This window comes from Elgaria multicarinata, chromosome 4 (assembly GCF_023053635.1).
Source record: "Elgaria multicarinata webbii isolate HBS135686 ecotype San Diego chromosome 4, rElgMul1.1.pri, whole genome shotgun sequence".
In the NCBI taxonomy this organism is placed as follows: Eukaryota; Metazoa; Chordata; class Lepidosauria; order Squamata; family Anguidae; genus Elgaria; species Elgaria multicarinata.
Window position 1 is genome coordinate 49,976,778 of NC_086174.1, and position 20,186 is coordinate 49,996,963.

At 40.2% G+C, this 20,186-nt stretch overlaps 1 protein-coding gene across 5 annotated transcripts in view; it reads right to left on the reverse strand.

Annotated features, from left to right (window-relative positions):
- Positions 1 to 20,186, reverse strand: part of LTBP1 (latent transforming growth factor beta binding protein 1) — a 210,737-nt gene that overhangs the window by 111,036 nt on the left and 79,515 nt on the right. For all 5 annotated transcript variants that reach the window (XM_063124236.1, XM_063124235.1, XM_063124239.1 and 2 more), the window contains exons 6-7: positions 17,071 to 17,295; positions 14,017 to 14,297 (exon numbers count right to left, since the gene is read on the reverse strand). In XM_063124236.1, the coding sequence (XP_062980306.1) occupies positions 14,017 to 14,297; positions 17,071 to 17,295 (506 nt within the window). The remainder of the gene's footprint in view (positions 1 to 14,016; positions 14,298 to 17,070; positions 17,296 to 20,186) is intronic.

A 20,186-nucleotide genomic window follows, 5' to 3' on the forward strand; every position in this document is an offset into this window, starting at 1 on the left:
CACAGTGCTTTTCTCATTTCTAAATACCTCTAGTCTAAAACCTTGTTTAATTGTGTTGCTGATATAATTACCAAACAACATAGTTCCTTAGCTTATTGAATGACAGCTTGTTATGCTGGAGAATACCACCCAATACAACACTGGCATATAAAGAGATACAGTCTCGGATGAAGAGGGGAGAAACTCTTAAGTACTTCCAGACTTTCTAAAGGAACTTGTACAGCATTTGCTTTGGCTTCCAATGAACATTCTTCTTAAGCAAGCAACAATCACTGCATTTTCTTTTATCAACTAATTAAAACAGTGTTTGATGCTTTTGCTATCTGATACACATTTAATCCCCTGATATTAAAGATCACTGATACTGCAAAGAATCATTGCAGATGGGACATTAATTCCTGTAAATATATCCATGCAGATTTCTGACACTGTTTACTTAAGAACTCCTGAAGCCAAACCTTGAGCTTCAAGGAATTCTAGGCTAGTATAACTATTCTACTTTATGAAATATTTTTGTCTACTCTTGAGGAAAAGTGCTTCACAAAGAAAAATCATAAAAGTGTGAAACATCTGATTTTATTTTAAGAATAGTTTTTTTTTATTATTTCTTAAAATGGTAAATTACAATGTGGCAGGTTTACATTATAATTGGGAAACCACCAAAATAATTTTTCTTTGACTTCCCTAGGAAATGTTTATAAAATCCCTCCACAAATGGACAAATCATCCCACAAAGCTTGTCATTATTCAACCCCTCTGCCCTTGATGGGGCTTGGAGTGAGTTGAGTATATGTATATTAAACTGTATTGTGGACTATGATAATATCTGAATCACATATTATTGTTTCCATACCAATCCCTACTTGCACATACCACTTCATTTCATAGCATATAGTATTAATTTAAATACTATAAATGAGTAAACATATTCACTAATGACCACTAAAACATAGTGATACCTGGAGTGAGTGAATTGTTCTTCCTAACCATGTGCCAACATTCTCAGTATCAATTATCAACATGGTTGGAAATCTGTGAGGTATCAGCAGTGACCTGTCACCAAGCAGGGCTGGCAATTTATGGCCTTCTTGCAGGGACCATAATAGGCTTGGCTCTGACCCATCCCAGATTTTAACAACATCATGGCTTCTTATGCCTATCGTTTCCTGCACTCCTTACCCCACACACTAGCTGTTTCTGCCTCCAAAGTGCTTTGATTCCACTTCTCCTTCTAGCATCAGACACAGGAACGATGAGTGAATAATTGGATCAGAATTACCTCCAGCCAGTCTTATGCTCAATTTTATCACAGAGGTTCCCGTTGGGCTCTTTGTGGCTGTGCTTAACTTCATGGCCCCTTGGGAGATCTCTTCAGGTGCACTAGCAGCTAGCCAAGGAATATGGGAAGAATTCAAGTGGGTGACAAGGAAGAAAAGCCATGTTGTTATTGCTGCTCCCTTTTCTGGGTGTAGATGTCAGCCTCAATATGCTCTTGAGGAAACTAGAGAAGGATGTGACTGAGGAGCTCCCTCAAATTTGGATGAGGATTTGCTCTGCTGCTTTTGCTTGCACTGGAATTTCCTGGAATTTGGGAATTATTTTTAAATAAACAATGTGCGGAAGTGGAAGAAGACAATAGAATAGGAAGGACAAGGGACCTCTTCCAGAAAATTAGAAACATCGGAGGTAAATTCCAGGCAAAAATGGGTATGATCAAAAACAAAGATGGCAAAGACCTAACAGAAACAGAAGAGATCAAGAAAAAGTGGCAAGAATATACGGAAGATCTGTATAGGAAGGATAATAATATCAGGGATAGCTCAGAAGGTGTGGTCAGTGAGTTAGAGCCAGACATCCTGAAGAGTGAGGTTGAATGGGCCTTAAGAAGCATTGCTAATAACAAGGCAGCAGGAGACGACGGTATCCCAGCTGAACTGTTTAAAATATTGCAAGATGATGCTGTCAAGGTGATGCATGCCATATGCCAGCAAATTTGGAAAACACAAGAATGGCCATCAGACTGGAAAAAATCAACTTATATCCCCATACCAAAAAAGGGAAACACTAAAGAATGTTCAAACTATCGGACAGTGGCACTTATTTCACATGCCAGCAAGGTAATGCTCAAGATCCTGCAAGGTAGACTCCAGCAATTCATGGAGCGAGAATTGCCGGATGTACAAGCTGGGTTTAGAAAAGGCAGAGGAACTAGAGACCAAATTGCCAATATCCACTGGATAATGGAGAAAGCCAGGGACTTCCAAAAAAAATCTATTTCTGTTTTATTGACTATTCTAAAGCCTTTGACTGTGTGGATCATAACAAACTGTGGCAAGTTCTTGGTGGTATGGGGATACCAAGTCATCTTGTCTGCCTCCTGAGGAATCTGTATAACGAACAAGTAGCAAAGGTAAGAACAGACCACGGAACAACGGACTGGTTTAAGATTGGGAAAGGAGTACGGCAGGGTTGTATACTCTCACCTTATCTATTCAACTTGTATGCAGAACACATCATGCAACGTTTCTTCGCAGGAAGAAACATTAACAATCACAGATATGCAGATGACACCACTGATGGCTGAAAGCGAGGAGGAGCTGAGGAGCCTTATGACAAAGGTGAAAGAAGAAAGTGCAAAAGCTGGGTTGCAGTTAAACCTCAAAAAACCCAAGATTATAGCAACCAGCTTGATTGGTAACTGGCAAATAGAGGGAGAAAACGTGGAGGCAGTGACAGACTTTGTATTTCTGGGCGCAAAGATTACTGCAGACGCTGACTGCAGCCAGGAAATCAGAAGACGTTTACTTCTTGGGAGGAGAGCAATGACAAATCTTGATAAAATAGTTAAGAGCAGAGACACCACACTGACAACAAAGGTCCGCATAGTTAAAGCAATGGTATTCCCCGTAGTAACCTATGGCTGCGAGAGCTGGACCATAGGCCCATTCTGCCATGCCCGGCAAAGCCTGGGCATGGGGAGGGATTTGTGGGTGGAGCAGGGAAGAGACGTAAGCAGGATTTCGCGTCACCAGGGCTGGGAGGGGTTTTGGCCCTGTAAAAGGACGTGTCTCACCCCTCCCAAGCCCTCTTGCTTCTGCTGCTCCCTCCCTCCCTCCCTGTAAACAGTGTGAACTACTGGTTGCCAATAGGGGGCCGAGTAGGAATTTTTTGCTCACGTTCTGAATTGGACGTGAGTTGTTTCGCCTACTCCACACTGTAAGACAGCGGGTGAGTATAACTAGGTCAATTTGGCTGCGAGTTAATTGGTCACCTAATTGGCAGGTAGGGAAGGGCATCCAGAGGGAATATAATGGTGAGCTTCCAAGGCACGGTTACAGTGATGGGTGACTCCCGAGGGCTCCCAGTGTTGAGCCTTGTGGCCAGGCTGGGGGATAAGGACCACCTTTGAGGCCAGCCTCTATCACCCACCTTGAGCCTTGGGACATGGGTTGGGGGTGACAAGGGAAGGTCTCCCTACCCCACGTAGGGGATGGACAGCAGGGCGGTGAAACGGAGCGCCACCTGCTGGGCCAGGAAAGCTCGCCTCCTTCACTTAGTAAGGCCTGACGCAGGCCTGGCTGGATGCCCGGTGGGAACCCCCTTTGCAGATCTTGAATAAACGTGGCCCAGTTTAATTCCAGCACTTGTGTCGTCTCTTATTTCTTGCGTCCATCCCACAAAGGAAAGCTGAGCGAAGGAAGATAGATGCTTTTGAACTGTGGTGTTGGAGGAAAATTCTGAGAGTGCCTTGGAAGATCAAACCAGTCCATACTCCAGGAAATAAAGCCAGACTGCTCACTTGAGGGAATGGTATTAAAGGCAAAACTGAAGTACTTTGGCCACATAATGAGAAGACAGGATACCCTGGAGAAGAGACTGATGCTAGGGAAAGTGGAAGGCAAAAGGAAGAGGGGCCGACCAAGGGCAAGATGGATGGATGATATTCTGGAGGTGACAGACTTGACCTTGGGGGAGCTGGGGGTGGCGACAGCCGACAGAAAGCTCTGGCGTGTGCTGGTCCATGAAGTCACGGAGAGTCGGAAACGACTGAACGAATAAACAACAAAACCTAAGCACTGAGGGGGACAATCTCCTGCTCACACACCTCCCTGCCACTGCTGCACATCCTCTTCCTCTTCATGAACATAGATACACACAGATACACACAGAGACACACACGGAGCAGAAATGAGACTGGTCAGCCCAGCTACCCTGGCTCTTTAGTAGATACCCCTGTCAATGTACATTAGAGGGCAGGGTGACCAAGCTACTCTCAGAAGTTCCTTAAATCAAGTGCTGCACAGAGACCAAGAATACTTTAAAGGGGGTGATATACAGCATAAGGTGCAGCACAATCCTTCCCCTCTGTTGCCAAGCGCTTTGCCAAGAGGGGAACAAGATTGGACTGAGCATATTGCTTTGGATTGCCTCTTTTAAGGTGGGATTTGCAGCCACCTTAAAAGAGGTAATCAACAGTCCTATGTGCAATGCGACCTTTCCCTCTTTTGACAAATGTTTTAAAGGACATCAACATTTTCACCCCTGTTCATGTGCCCCCTAAAAGAACAGTGCAGGGGGTACCTCTTTTTGCAGGCAAAATATTTTGCAAACACAGCCACAGGACTGCTCAGCAATCAACACTTATTTAATTTGATTTGCACACAGGCTGAAAACAGGTTTTATGGGCTCTGGGCCCGAGAACAGCAGCACTGAATACGCCCCATGATCCTGTGCTCAATTCAGGATTTTCTCATTTGAGAGTAACACTGTCTGGATAAGAATATTATACAGTAAGCACATCAAATAGCTCCAGTTTAGTATCTGATCTATTCATAAAATTGCATACAAATTACAGATGAAATATGAAGATAAGTTGTGTGGCCCTTGGTGATTAAAACATCTGCATTAAGTAAATTAAACTAATATTATCTGATTTAAACATCACTGACTACATCTAAATACTTCAATTATAACAAAGCAGATGTAAAGATATAGAACAATTTTTTATTGAGGGTTTCCTCTTTCTATATAAACTCTTGACACATGGTAGACACATGCATTAAATTATATTTCTCCTATGTTCAAGTGTCCCATAACAATTTCAACACTCATTAATCATATGGAAAATTAATAGGGCACACATTAGCAATACAAACTTTATTGTCTGTATCACTGACGCTATAAACATATTTTGAGGAATAACAAGATATTGTATGTCATAATAAAGGCATTTTTATTAGAATTAAAATGAAAAGCAGCTGAATGCTGAGGGAGTCAAGGAAAAGAAGCATAAACTTGCTTGTTTGCTTGCTTTTAATAAGACTCAGTAGACCACTTCTCTAAGCTGCCAGACTCTTTGGCTTCCAGAAAGTTTCAAACTATAGGTATGGAGTTGACCAATATTCTGAATGGCACCAGTGGGGATGGGGGAACGACCCAGCCTGCGGACTGAAGTTGAATTACTTTTGGCTTAGGGCAACTGTTGCAAATATATTTTCTGATGCCAACAAAATGTGTGACAGTCAGCAGGTTCTAATATATGAAACACTGTGTCGCCTCCCTAAGCAAAATGTATCAAGACTCCCCCCCAAAATATGTTGTACACCTGCACACTAAAAACAGCACCCCCCACCCCCTTTTATTTCTCTTTCTGGTCAATACCAAAAAGTAATGCAATATTCTTCTTTTTCCCTTCCCCATCATACCTCCTGCTCCTCCTTCACAACAATCTGACTTTTGGGATTCAAAGTCAAGGCCGGTCTTCCCTTGCAGCAGGGATAAAATGAACTCTTCAGGCAGGACCATGAAACCTTATGTTAGACCTGTATGCTGTCGACGGAGCAGGGGTTTAACAGTTCGGGAGAGTGAAGGTATCATTGGCCCAATTGTCATGGTCAAGCTACTTCTTCATCAGGTTTAAACTGAGAGTGGCTCTCAGTATGCTGTCTAAAATTGCAGAAAATAATAATATGTATGAATCTATATTGGTACAATGTTAAAAGGTGCCTGGCTTGAGAAGGAAAAAAAGTCAAGATTTCTCTGCAGCAAATAAAAAAAAAACCCTAGAAGTCCCTTCAATTGAGTGTTGCACAGAGACCACGAAGAAGAACAGCACATTTTCCAGTTTCCAAGTGTTTGGGTAAAGATTTGCAACACTATGTGAGGACTATGATCCCTGTGAATATCCCAGAGCTCAAAAGACAACATCTGAAGGATCAGCCAGCACCTTGTTTCTTAGCTTCAAATATCACCAGAATGAGTGGTGCTAAATGCAATCCCAGTTTTGCCACATAAGTCCTTTACAGCGCCCCACCACCCACTTATTTTTTGTGGAACTGTACAATTTGTGCCAGAATATTCTACAGAGGCACTCCCCAACCTCCGCCAAAAAAAGTCATCAAAAGCATCAGGAATGTGCAGTTGTAAAGTTCTCAGAGGTTTTTTTTTTTTAATGAGGACTGCAAGAAAGTACAGATGGGTTTTCTTATGAAGAGCTCAGTTGCCCAAGTGTAACTTGACTGTGTGTGGATTAGAATGAGGCGCCAATGAAGCAAATACATTTGGTCTTGTCTTGGCACCAAAACAAATGCCGCTAACTAATGCCACACCAGATGCTCCGATTTCTGAATATATTACATATCAGACTGCATTTGCATCAGCAGAGATATGTGGGTTGGCTACTAACTGGAAGCCTGTCTATACAAGGTGCATTCTGTTCAGCATTTTCTCTACAGCCATTTCCTTCTAGACAGAAGTAATATTCTTTAAACACTAAAGCCTGCTCTGTAACATAACTCTTGACAGCGTGGACACATGGTACTGCTACCCTTCTTCCCTTATGGAACCTGACAAAAAATATGACCTACCATCTAATTTCCCTTCCCACATGCCACTGCTTCCTCTCAAAAAAGTCATTTACCAGTTCTGTTACCCAGAGGACCTTTTCTTCTGCTGCTCCCAGATTGTGGAATGGCCTGCCGGGAGAGATTAAGAAAGCCATAAAGACTGATCTCTTCCAGCAGACCTACCCAGTTGAATTTTAAGATGCCTTTTAATAATGTGCTGCTTTTAATAATGTATTAGTTTTAAATGTTTTAATCAATTATATGCATTTTATGGTGTTTGCATTTGTGTTGTACCCCGCCTCGATCCAGAGGGAGAGGCAGGTAAGAATTATTATTATTATTATTATTATTATTATTATTATTATTATTATTATTCTGCCAGCCAAAATATCACTGTCTTCCTGGTCTCCTTCTCTACAAGCCACAGGGCATCAAAAACAGTTGTTGAGGCCTGAGGATGTGGACAAGGCACTTCGCTGTGTTTAGCCAACCATTTATATGCTTTATACTTGTCCCTCCTGGCTTATTACCTCTAATAGGAAGAGGATGGTCTGGCCTGCCCTCCACTCTCCCTACCTCCACCCACCTGCTCATCCACCTCCCCACTCGCCTGCGTAGCCCAGCCTGCCTGTCGCTCCACTGCCCACCTGTGTCGCGTATCACCCCTTACCCTTACTCCTCCAGCTTGCTCTCAGTGCAGACTCTCTGAAGAGACACATCAGCCAGAAAAAGCAGCCTGTTCGGTTCTGGAGGGAGCTGGCCATGCACAAATGAGGAGGTTCTTTATTATAGGGGTGCCTTCCTCAGAGCCAAGCATTGTGGGAGGTATGTCCCAGCAAATCAACTGTAGAGTGCTTATGCTTTTAACAAATCAAAACTATTGATACATCTCGAAGTCACTATCTAGTACAGTTCACGGTCAGAAGTAAATGTATCTTTTAACTGGGAAATGTGCTTCCCCCCCCCCACAGGTGGAGGAGCAGAACAGGAAAAAAATAAGAAATAAAAATGGACAATAGATCAAGTGGTCCTAGTAGAATGAGGAGATTAAAGCTTGCTATTCAGCATTTTAGACCAATTATGGACTAAACAGAAGATGGTAGAGAGCTAGAAATGTAATGGGTTCATCTCATGTCACAGTGTTATGAAGCAGGTCATTAATGACAGGAGTTCCTTACATGTGTATTCTTTTGCTCTCTGGTGTTCAAACTGTCTAAATTCCATGTTTTAAATCTAAAAAATGGAAGATTGGGCTGTGTGGGATGAATTAAACATTATTTATGTCTACAGAAGGAAAAGGCCAACTCATGTTGGAGAAACAGTGGTAAAAGATGCATTCCATCAAAATATTAGATGATATCATGGTTCCCTGTACTCAATGTCTACTCAGGAAATATCCAAATTAAATAATCCAAATCAGAGTTAAGACCATTTTGAAGTATATATATAGTATTAATGTCTTCAAACCTAAGTCTGTTTGCAGGGTCCTGACTTGCACTCAGCTCCATTGGGGCTGGAGGAAGAGGGCAGGATGGTGATTTTCCCCAATTCCACTTTTCACCTGCAGCCCTCAGTATCATCTTCCACACTATTCTTGAAGGTCCAAAGAAAATCACTGCCCTATCTTCTTCCTCCAGTGGAAAGCTTCCACTAGATCATGGTTCCCTCCGCAAATTAAGGCAGACCATCGGTTTCAAGATAGGCATGTCTGGATCCAATCCCATATAGCTATTGTTTATCACTTGAGAAAGCTAATAAATACAACACTTTTGTCGTCCAGGCTAAAAATACAGGATAGAAGTCACAAGATCAACCAGCTCCTGCAACAGATTAAACGATTTGCCAAGAAGAGGCCACACATACATGCACATTATATTATCAGTCTCGTTTGCAGACAGTAAAATCACCTCTGATCCCAAAGTAATTAATAAAAGATTTTAGAGAAATGAAGCCAAGTTCAGAAATCCACCATGCAAGAAAATGCATAAACACTGACAACTGCTGAGAGAAGTAACAGTATGGAGCCTATCCAGAACAGACTCAAATATCTGAACTGATTACATGAAGAAAGAAAGAAATCGTTCATATAGGTATACAGTTGTATATGACATGTATTAAGAAAATAAAACCATCCTTTTAGCTTGAGATATCATTCGGGTCTTCAATAAGTTATTAATGTTAAAATGGTCTTAATTGTCTTTGGGATTTTTCTCACAATCTAGGAAAAAAACAAAATAGCTAGAAAATCAAACAAAGTTCTGGATCAAATTTTAAAGCTAGAATACTTAAACCAGGAGTCCAAAACCTTTTCAGGTCAGTGGCATATTTGGAATTTTGAGAGAATGTTAAATCACTCTTTTGAAGCAAAATAAAGATGGTGCTAGAGGGCAGATCTTCATTTTGCAGCATGCCAGCCTCCCAATTAAACAAACGTGTTTTTTTTTTTAAATAATAATAATTAAGAAGTAAGATTAAAATCAGGAGGGGTAGGAAGCCTGGTGGTTGCCAACAGAGCTGCCCACATGCACCATGTTGGAGGCCACACATTTGAACCAAGTACCCTAAACATTGCCTTTGATAAAGCAATTAAATGGGAGCAGATGAGCACAGCCAGTATGGTGGTGGGAAAATTCCAGAACAAAAGTCCCCTCTTCTTACTGCTTTTCGAAGCTCTTTTGATATTTAAATTCCTCTTAAGTTTTGGTCATCGAAAGTATTGTAGGGAAATATCTCGATGAAACTGATTTGAGATAGAAAACTAAAGCAATAAATATTCAGGCATATGGATTTCTAGACATTATTATAGAACCTGATTCATATCATTCTGGATTTCAATAGGTGACAACTTCTGACATTTAAGGGAAACATAAATATTAACCAAATCAATAAATTCTCTCTCTCTAAAAGATATATCATTAACGTGGCTTTTTTGTAACTGGCCAATTTTAATTTAAGAAAATTAGCTAGGTATTATAAATTGATCTTTGAGCATGTTAATTAACATTAACATTTTTAAAGCCTCAATTTGTACAATTATCATGATTTTTAAAAAAAGATAATACAGATGACGGTTCCATTCCTTGCGGGGTGGGGGAGGATGCCACCTGAAGCCCACATTAAGCAAATCTATCATTCTTCTATCTGAATGGTAAAGTTTCCCTTTATGGATGTCTCATTAGGATCTGATTGGAAACTTAGGTATATATATATATATATATCTCAATATGCCAATCAAGAGTTTCTTTACATATATGGGATTTCTGCATGCAGAATGCATTTCCCACCCAACATTGAATCAACTCTTTGTTCTCCCATTGCATGTGATGATGGGGGAACATGTGCTTACTAGGAACTATGAGAACACTTTGGGGAACTCCTGGAATTCTGGGTAAGTATCCATGTATGGAGGATGAAGCTTTTCCAAAGTTTTATATGTTTTGCTGTAAAGGTGTTGTTATATTTTTTAGATTTTAGGATTTCCCTATTAAAACTAGAATTTGAGAGACCTTTTAAAAGCAGAACAGCACATTGTACCCACAAAATGAATTCTGACATAGTAAGATGGCCAGTCTTGCTGCCCCTGAACACCTGGCTTTTCAGGCCTACCAGCTTATGCTAACAAAATCTGAAATAACACTAACTGCTGGTCTGGAATTAATAGAATAAAATGTTCAAAATAAGTTCTCCTTCCCCATCTCCATATTCTCTCTTCAGCTTTCCCTGTTGTAGCCTCTTTATTCTTTGCCATTTTTTTCCTTTGGGTACTTTCACAGAGCCAACATTGGCTTAAAGCCCAGGGCCTACTTTGTGCCAGATGTATTCCGTAAACATGCATCAAGATGGCAATTGGATAGTGGGTGATGGCAAAGTTCGTGCTGGGGCTTTCCAGTAAATCTTATGCTATTTCCTCTATTTCCTACTTCTCTCTATCCCCTCCCCCACTTTTTCTTGACACATTAAAAAAACAAATTCTCACTTTTGAATATCACTGCTTTGAAGTAATAACCTCATACTCTAATGTTCTAAGCTTTATGGTGTGGTTTTAAGCTGAAAATAACAATCTCAGATGTGTGAACTCCAATGGCTCAAAAGCTTCATAGATCTGAGGTCCTCTAAGTCAAGAAACTATAGCACTGTCTCCAATGTTAGTCTAACTTAAATCCCATTCATTTCAATGGGACTAGCATTGGATACAACCCATACTCCCCAGTTAACAAATAGAAATCCAAGAACAGTACTTCCAACTACTGGTGCACACACTCATCTGAAATCTAGGAACAAGCAGAATAAAAACATTGCTGAGTGGGAAAATTTTCAGGGATCAGCCATTCTCATTCAAAATGTTCAGCCCCTACAAGCCTCATAGTGTCTGTGAAACAACAGGACAGGACTGTGTCATGAGAGGCAAGGTCCAAACATAATAAAGGAGTAATGTTGTCACATAGCAATGCTGTGCTACATTATGCCTTCTTTTAGGAACTGCTAACTGCATTTTTTGCTTTAGCAAAAAGGAATGAAAGTCAACGTGTGAGAAGCAGGTGTGCAAATGTACTCCCAGTATCATGGCCTTGAGCCAAATGTTGGAGGGATGGCTCCACCTCTTGGCCAATAGAAGCTGCCCTGGATGGAGAAGACCAAATCTACTTCAGTAAAAGGTCCATCTCCAGAGGAGTGTGTGTCATATTAACACAAGTTCCCATAGAGACTGAACTTGCTTGAAGAATGAAATGTTCGAAGTAATGTTTGTTGTTCTGTGAGTAATTATTTTCAAATAGTAGAATGTTAACATGGGTTTATGGCATCTGTAGGCTCCCAATAAGAGGTGCAGAGATGATAAAGTAACACATAGAGTACCTACTTCTGAAGCTAAGGGTGTAGAGGAAAGCACCACTGTTGTCTCTGCTCAAATTTTCTTTTAAAAGGCAAAGCAAGGAACAGAAAAAAATGATGGGCTGCCCTAGTGGTTCAGAAAAAAAAAATCCTATTGAAATTAAGTTGCTGTTCTTTGGGCAAAGTTCTATTGAAACTGTGACAAACATTAGAATATCTCCTGAACTAGTTAACTAACACTCAAAATGAACTGTTTAAGCAACAGAAGGTTCCAGAACAACAAACTCACAATTTTCTCTATACAGCCTTGTTATTAGAGAAGAATGGATGCATACCAATCCACTTTAATAATATGCCCTAGGATAACCCTACTTATAATATAGTGTGTGCCTGTGCAATTTGTTTTCTCTTTCATATATTAAGAGACTATCTGATATATTGATGTGTACGCTATAAATTCTTAAATGTAAAATATCATACTTTGAAAGTTAAATAAACGTAGATGTGTTTCCCCTAACAGGCAAATCACAGAGTTTGAAAAAGCTGATTTGTCTTGAAAGAAACAAAAGAATCCAACAATATACTGAAAAACATATTAAAAATATGAGAAAGCAGCCACATAAAGAGAATATCTAAATGAAGGAGACAATTTCCTCTGAAAACTAAAATGGAAGACTGGAAGAACTACAACACTCATTTCCTGTAATGGAGCCTTATAGAGTTATAGGAAGGGAAGGGCAGTTTCATTCAAACTTTTCAAAGCAGCCTTACTGGAAGAAGGGCTGTCAACTGCATCAGATTCACATGCATCTTTCCAAAGTAATAAGCACATACAACTGGAGTTATGTCAACAGCATTGGGCACAATTCAAGGATTTGATTATTATATACCTAAAAACACCTATTGTGTGGATCCATCCTTAATAGGACAAGCCCTCTTCTATGTTCCTCTGCCCAAGAGGTAGAATCCTTAAGGACATAGAGCAGGGCTTTATTGATTGAGAATGATCTCCTGCAGACTGTATATCAAAGCCTAATCCTACAATCCTTTAGAAAACCAATATTTACATTGATAGAAATTCTAAAGGTTTACTCTGGCCTTAACTAGACCTACCTGCTATCCCATGATGGAGGAGGTAAGATTTCACGTTGTGTTTAACGTGAGATCTCTCCTCTGTCTACATGTGACACGCGACCTCAGCAGGAGAGGTGTCCACCATTTTTTATTTTTTAAAAGAACAGCAGCGCATGAACACTTGTGCGCTAAAGGTAAGTGTTTTTTTTTAATTTAACTCTCTTTTCCCGCTCCCCCCACCCTACCCCTGATGGGTACAGCGCTTCTGAGGAGCGCTGCGCCCCATGCGTGGCTCACGGCTCCGCGCGAGGAATCGTGCAGAGCCGGGTCAACAGGCAGCACTTGGCCGCACCTGGCTCAGCCCGGGACCGCAGAAAAACTGGGGCCAAAGGTGAGGGTTATATTCTGGGCGAAGGGAGGGATGATCCCTCCTTGATTCCGGGATCCCCTGTGCGTCATGTGGACGCACAGAGACGATCCCCGGGTTCACCCCGGGATAAAGCTCCGTCTAGCTAAAGCCTCTGTGATGATTTGTTTTATCTTCTGTAGTTGTCTTTTTAAATATATCATTAAATAAATAAAATGCCAAGAATTCTGACAGCTGGTGAAGAGATAAAAAGTTTAGCAGGGCTAATTTCTATTTATTTATTTATTTATTGCAATTTTTATACTGCCCAATACCTGAAGCTCTCTGGACAGTTTACAAAAATTAAAACCATTAAAAAGTATTCTGAGGTGAAATCTAGTTTTGAGGGCAACTGATGTCAGAATGCTTATGCTTTCTCTCCCCTCCACCCCCCGGCCACATTTTTTTTTAATCAGAGGCAGTCTTATAGCTTTGTAATATATCTTTCAACCTTGACATCTTTTTTTACACCTTAAAGTTTTACAAATAAAAAACAGTATTTCTTCTAATAGTAAGAAAGCCCATTAACATTATAAAAATAATTGAATATGCCAAAAGGGATGGCAATTCTGGGGAAAAAAATTCAAAGTTTCCACTTCCATTGCTTTAAATTTAACAATTTGACTCAATTTCGACATTTGGGTAACCCACACAAATGTTCAGATTCTTCCTTTACTGAAAGTACTACAGGGTTGTAAAATTATTATTTTTTGCAACTATTTTAGCTGCTATTAATAGATTTGTAAACACTGGTGTACATTCTGAATACCACAATATCTAATAAACCAAGCCAGTCAACTTTTGGGTTTAAGTTTTAAAAAGTTAGTAATTTATTTTTAAAAGCTGAAGAACATCTCTTACCTGTGTCCCAATAGTCTCCTGGAAGCATCGTCCAAGCTGAGTTTTAGCAGAAATAGGGTAAATATGAGAAATAGGCTGCTGCTGCTGTGTGTAGGTTGAATGTATTTTCTTCTGAAATGGCAGACTTTGATAAGAAACCTGGGAATGTCCTGACTGAGATGGCTTTGGCTTTGCTTTCTGTCCTGCTGATGTGCTATCAATCCTTGAAACTTGATGAAACTGCACTGAAGCTTCAGGGGGATGTTTCACGTGGATGTTCACAATGTTGGGAGGAAATTTTACTGGAAAAAGATGAAGAACGAAAATAAAGAAACTTCCTAAGCAAGAAACTCAGCAATACCAAACATTTTATTATTTATTTATTTATTTATTTATTTAATATACTTCCCCGTAGCCGAAGCTCTCTGGGCGGTTTACAAAAGTTAAAAACAGTATACAAAATTTAAAACCATCAAAAATATAAAAACAACAGTATAAAACAACAGTATATACTTTGAATTGTACTGCATGATTTTAATTTTTGTGAACGGCCCAGAGAGCTTCGGCTATTGGGCAGTATAGAAACGCAATAAATACATGTTAATGTACAAAGCAGTACTTTATATATCCTAAACTTTGGCAAGGTCACATTCACATATTAGTTTAAGCCAAAAATATAGCCTAATAAACCAGAATATGAACAAGCAGTATGCGTACAAATGCAGCTCATTCGCTCCCGCTTTGCTCCTTTCATGCAAGTGGGTAAAAAAACCTGGAATGGGATAGGGACTTAGGACATCTGAACCTAGGATTGCGGTTTCATTAATATATCCAAACATGTCAGGGTCATAACCAGTTTGTTCTTGGCTTAGGATTCCAGGTTTGGATGTCCTTTCCTCGCTTGTTTGCCCACTTGCATGAAGGGAGGAGTGAAGTCGGAGCAAATGGGCTGCATGCACCAGCATGTTGTTCATTCACATCCTGGTTTATTAAACCATAACTTTTGGCTTCAAGTGATGTGCAAATACGGCCATTGGATATTGGATAAATATACTGGATATAGGATAATGAGAATGATGTCAGCATGCAGTCGGACATAGAGTATAGTCAGAATTGTAGCTGAGAGCAGAAGAAATTATTTTAATACAGGAAGATTTCCTTGTATACCTGAAAATACCTTTTCAGAATTTTGTAGCACAGAAATTAACCTGGGAATGTTCTGAAAGTGGCATGGCAGTATGCTGGCTGGGGCAGAATTCAACATCTGTATTGCTCATTCTGGACAAACAGTTTATATTTCTTTTGTGGCAAAGGAGTAGTTTACCAGAACTAGCTCCTGCCTACAATCCAGAGAGCCTACATGCGACATCTATGCAAGCACCCATTTTTTCCTCAGATATTTAATTGCCCCACAGAACTCAAAACCGTTTCATGAATCCTCAGAGCAGAGTTCATAGCCACTTTGAGTTCATAACCATGGTAAAGGAAAAGCTTGAGAAGGAAGGCATCATGGCTGTCAATAAGAGGCTACAATTTAAGTGCCCTTCAACCAATTTTAAATGATCAAAGTAGTACTAGTACCAGTGCTTTCATATTGGCCTGGTTCACACAATCTTTTCCAGCCACAGTGGCTTAAATAAGTCACCGTGATTTGTGGCATGTGCCAGGCACTCATGGGCACCAATTCTATAACCCAACCCTTGCTTGTAAATTGTTGTATCACCTGAACTCAGCTAATAATAAACCACCCACAACCCTATAAGTGGGGTGGGTTCTGGATGTTAGTAACCATGCCAAAACCCTACCCTCGACATGTTCAGATGATACAACAACCTACAAGAGGGGGTTGGCTTATGGAACTGGTGCCCATGCACCGGGCACATGCCTCAAACCATAGTGGCTGAAAATGATTGTGTGAATGAGTATGAAAGCACAACAACTGCTTTAATAATTTAAAATTGGTTTAACATTATGAACCCACCCATAGTGCCCCTCCCTCTTCCTGTTGTTCTCGTCAGGACTGCTGAAGTCTTAGGGTTCGGAGAGGTGTATATGAAAGGAGACGATTCTTCAGGTAACCTCGCCCCAACCCATTTAGAGCTCTGAATGTTAATACCAGCACTTTGAATCAGGCCTGGAAATGGACTGACAGCCAGTGTTGATGAAAAAGTATTGGCATAATGTGATCACATTGGCCAGTCCCTGTTAACAATCTTGCTGCCTTATTTTGAACCAGGTGAAGTTTCCAGACTGTATTCAAAGGCAACTCCATGTATAATTTATTGTAGTAATCCAGATGAGGGATTACCAGAGCATAGATAACTGTAGGTAGGCTATCTCGGTTCAGATAAGGATATAGCCTAAACTGATAAAAGGCTACCTATGCCTCTTGTGACAATGATGGATATAAGAGAATCCCAAAGTATGAACCTGAACCTTTAGGGGGAGTGCAGATTGCACATCACTTAGCTGGCCAGACAAATTACCCAGCAAGAGTCCCTCCATCTTGTCTGGATTGAGTCTCAGTTTATTGGCCCTCATCCAGTCCAGTACTGTGCTCAGTCACTGATTCAGAACAGCCACTGCCTTACATCAGCCCACATTTCCAGATAACCTCCCCCAGCAGTTTCATGTAGATATCGACCAGCACTGGGGATAGAATAGCGTCCTTTGTAATTCCATACCATAGCTGTCAAAGCACAGAGCAATAATCCCCAAGCTCCACCTTCTGGAACTAGCCATTCAAGTAAGAATGGAACCACTGCAATGCAGTGCTCCCAACTCCCAATCCAGACAACCTATCCAGAAGGATGCAATGATTGGTGGTCTCAAAAGCAGCCGAGAGGTCTAAGAGAATCAGTGGGGTCATACTCCCCTTCTCCCTCTCCCACAGAATGACCAAGGCAGTTTCCATTCCAAAATCAGGCCTGAAGCTAGTCATTCTGATAGGCTTTGAGTTCCAGCTATTTTTAGTTATGTTATGACCAACTCTGGTAGTCTGGCAACCAAAATTAAAAAGTAAAACTACAGCTAACAGGGAAATCTAGCCACAAAAAGGAGGGGAAAAATGTTTACCTTTTACTCCTTGCTGCCCAGGCATAGTCAGTGGTAAAGTATGCGTGGAATGGATAACATGTGATCCCACGGCCTTGCTTGCTTGTTGTGGATTCCGATAAAGTTTTGGAACACTGCTGCTTTGCACTGGGATCTGACAAAGCTTACCAGTGAAATTAGGAGGGCACTGGCACTTATCTCTCGAACTACATTGGCCTCCATTCATACAAGGAAGATGGCAAATAACTGAAAGAAAGAAAAACACACAGGAAGATTGGTGTTACTTACTCCTGAGACACTTTTTTTTTTAATTGTCACCTATTTAATCTTCTTGTTTAATGATTGGCAAGCATATCTTCCCTTTTGTGATTTTCACCATTGCCAATGTATATTTCCACTCAAAACATAATCGACTAAATTTCAGTGCTTAGCAAAAGGCAGCATATCATATATACATGGAAGGTTATGTTTCAATAAACCTACAAGGCATTGTGTACCTAACATCCAGAAACTCTAATGCTAAGTACATTTAATTTGAATATACATTAGAGCCTCTAATGCTAAATACCATTTAATTTGAAGTGCACATCACTGAAAAACATAGGAGAGTAATCTAACAGACTATAAGCCTGATGGAAAGAGAGAATGACCTAGTTTGCACGTAACAACGACCCATTGGCCTCTAAACATCCCAGTGATCTGGGTCTGCACACTTTCCAAAGAATTATAACTCGGAGAGTTGCCTCTGGAGAATGCAGAAAAAGTAGCTATGACCTTGGTGGAACAACTTTTCCAGAAGAGCTGTATTACCAATGTATAGTAAATAGCGATTTTGAGTACAAGCCCAGGAGAAAGCCTCTTTGGAGAAATATGGAAATCCTGTTTAGGATTAGCATAAGAAATGAACAGATAGCTATCTTTCCCTAACAGTGTCACCTTATCCAAATTAAAGGGAAAGTCCATATAAAAGACGGTGTTATCTTGTAGATCGGGGGAGGGGGGGAATAGCGCAGATCACATGGTACAGAACAAACCAAAATGGGAAAATGAGACAGATAAATTGACAGATTTTTCTATCCCTAATTGTTAGTCCCCAAACTGTGGTAGAAGTCTTAATAGAAAGTTTCAGAATCCAATTGAAGCCTCTGAAGAGGCATTTCATCAAATGTTGCACTGGAAAAAAGTGTTTAACCTCATGGTGGTGGTTGGGTAGGGTGAGTAAAAGCAGAAATTGCTGCTACGTTGACCCAGAAGGATGGAAGACCAGCACAACTCAGATGCAAGGTATAATTCATACAGAGCTTGACACAAGGCCAAACAGCTGCTGAAGATCCATGTAGACAAAACGGAGTTAGATGGATGAAAGGTGTGACTTGTGGTATAAAGCAGCTTCTTATGTTCCTATTGTTATTATTATTACTATTAACATTTATATACTGCTCCATAATTTTTCCCATGTTATATAATTATCCGGGTAGGACTGACAGTTTTTACACTTCTTTGCTTCTCTCCGATAAGACACCACATATTATGAATAAAGTGGCCAAATTCTGTGCGATTGCTGTAACTTGCCGTAATCTTTTAGCTGACGATTGCAGCCTCTGATTGTGTGATACAATTTCTCAGCAACTGCTAGATGTATGTAACATAGTAATGTATGTATGTTTTGGGGATTGTCTGTTTGTTATTAATGTTTTTATTGGTTCTGGTCAATGACCGTAATAAATTTATTCATACTGCTCCATAGCCGAAGCACTCTGGGCGGTTTACAAAAGTTGTTGGTAACTTAAGCCATTGGAGGAGCCAAAATGGACACTGAGGACTTATCTGTAATCACAGGCATTGTTAGAGAGTCCAGTACAGAAATCAATTTTTTGAGAACTCATTATCTCCATAGGCAGAAACACCAGCTGCAAGCCAACAATGATGTTCTGTGATAATGGCTTAGTAAATTTCAAACAATGCAAGCAAGGAGCCACCTTGTCTTCATTACCAAGGCAAAATGAACAGTGATTTTCTCCATTAGTGGCAGGAACATTAGCCCTGAAACTCGTTACACAGTTTTAAGGATATCAGTTGCAATGTGGGAGGCAGTAAGAGAAGTGAAAAGAACGGAAGAAGCAAACAGTGTGCGTGATGCCCAATGACAGTAGAATACTAAACAAAAAGCAACTCACTGCATAAACATGAAAGGAAGAAATAAAAAGAGATACTAAAGCTTGTTGAGGAGGAATATCGCCATGAAGAGTATTCCTTTTTCACTAGCAGAGCAGTGAAAAGAGGAGTAAGCATGAAGATGCTTGATCCATCCCCAAGGCATGTGCAGATATTTGTCTTTATTATGAAGATTAATATCCCCACCTTTCAATCGTTATCAGGGCAGCTTACAATAAGTTATTTAAACCCTCAATAAAATAACTACTACTACATAAAAAGTTAAACCCAGCAAATCAATAAAACCAGCATAAAAATAACGCACGGACAGTAATAAAACAAATAATCAATCATTAAAAACCTGGGGAAATTGAAACGTCTTTGCCTAATGCTGAAGGAATGTCAAAATAGGCACTAGGCAGGAAAAAGAGTGCTGTGCTGTAGCTGCCCCAGAGCCTGCTCTGACAACATTCTAGATTAAGAGCAAATGCACAGTAGTCAACACTACTATAAAAGGCCAGTATCAGAAGAAGAATGTGCATGTTTTCTATTGAGAGAAGGATTACAACTGAGACACATAATTCACTGGACCTATAAAAAAAACCTGGTGAAACAAGCTATTGGAAAGGCTGCATAGCATACTTTAAAAAAAATCTACACATCACCAGACTCGTACTATAAGGTCTTTAGAAATATGTCAGCACAAAAGATTTTCAAGTTAGTTCTACATATATAGACCTAATGGCCCTCTTATCTCTTCTTATACTGAACGTGAATAAAAATGCCATTTATTGGCTGAACACTGAATGAACACAAAGGAGAGGATTGCTATTCTGAATGTTGTACTAACTTTATTGTTTCTGCAAGCAGACAGGCAGCTTAATAATGAAACGGCAGTCTATTTGCATTACAGTATGTGTGAGAACTTGCAGCCTTAGTTCAATCAATCTCATCCAATGATTTCTTTCATTGGCAAATAAGTC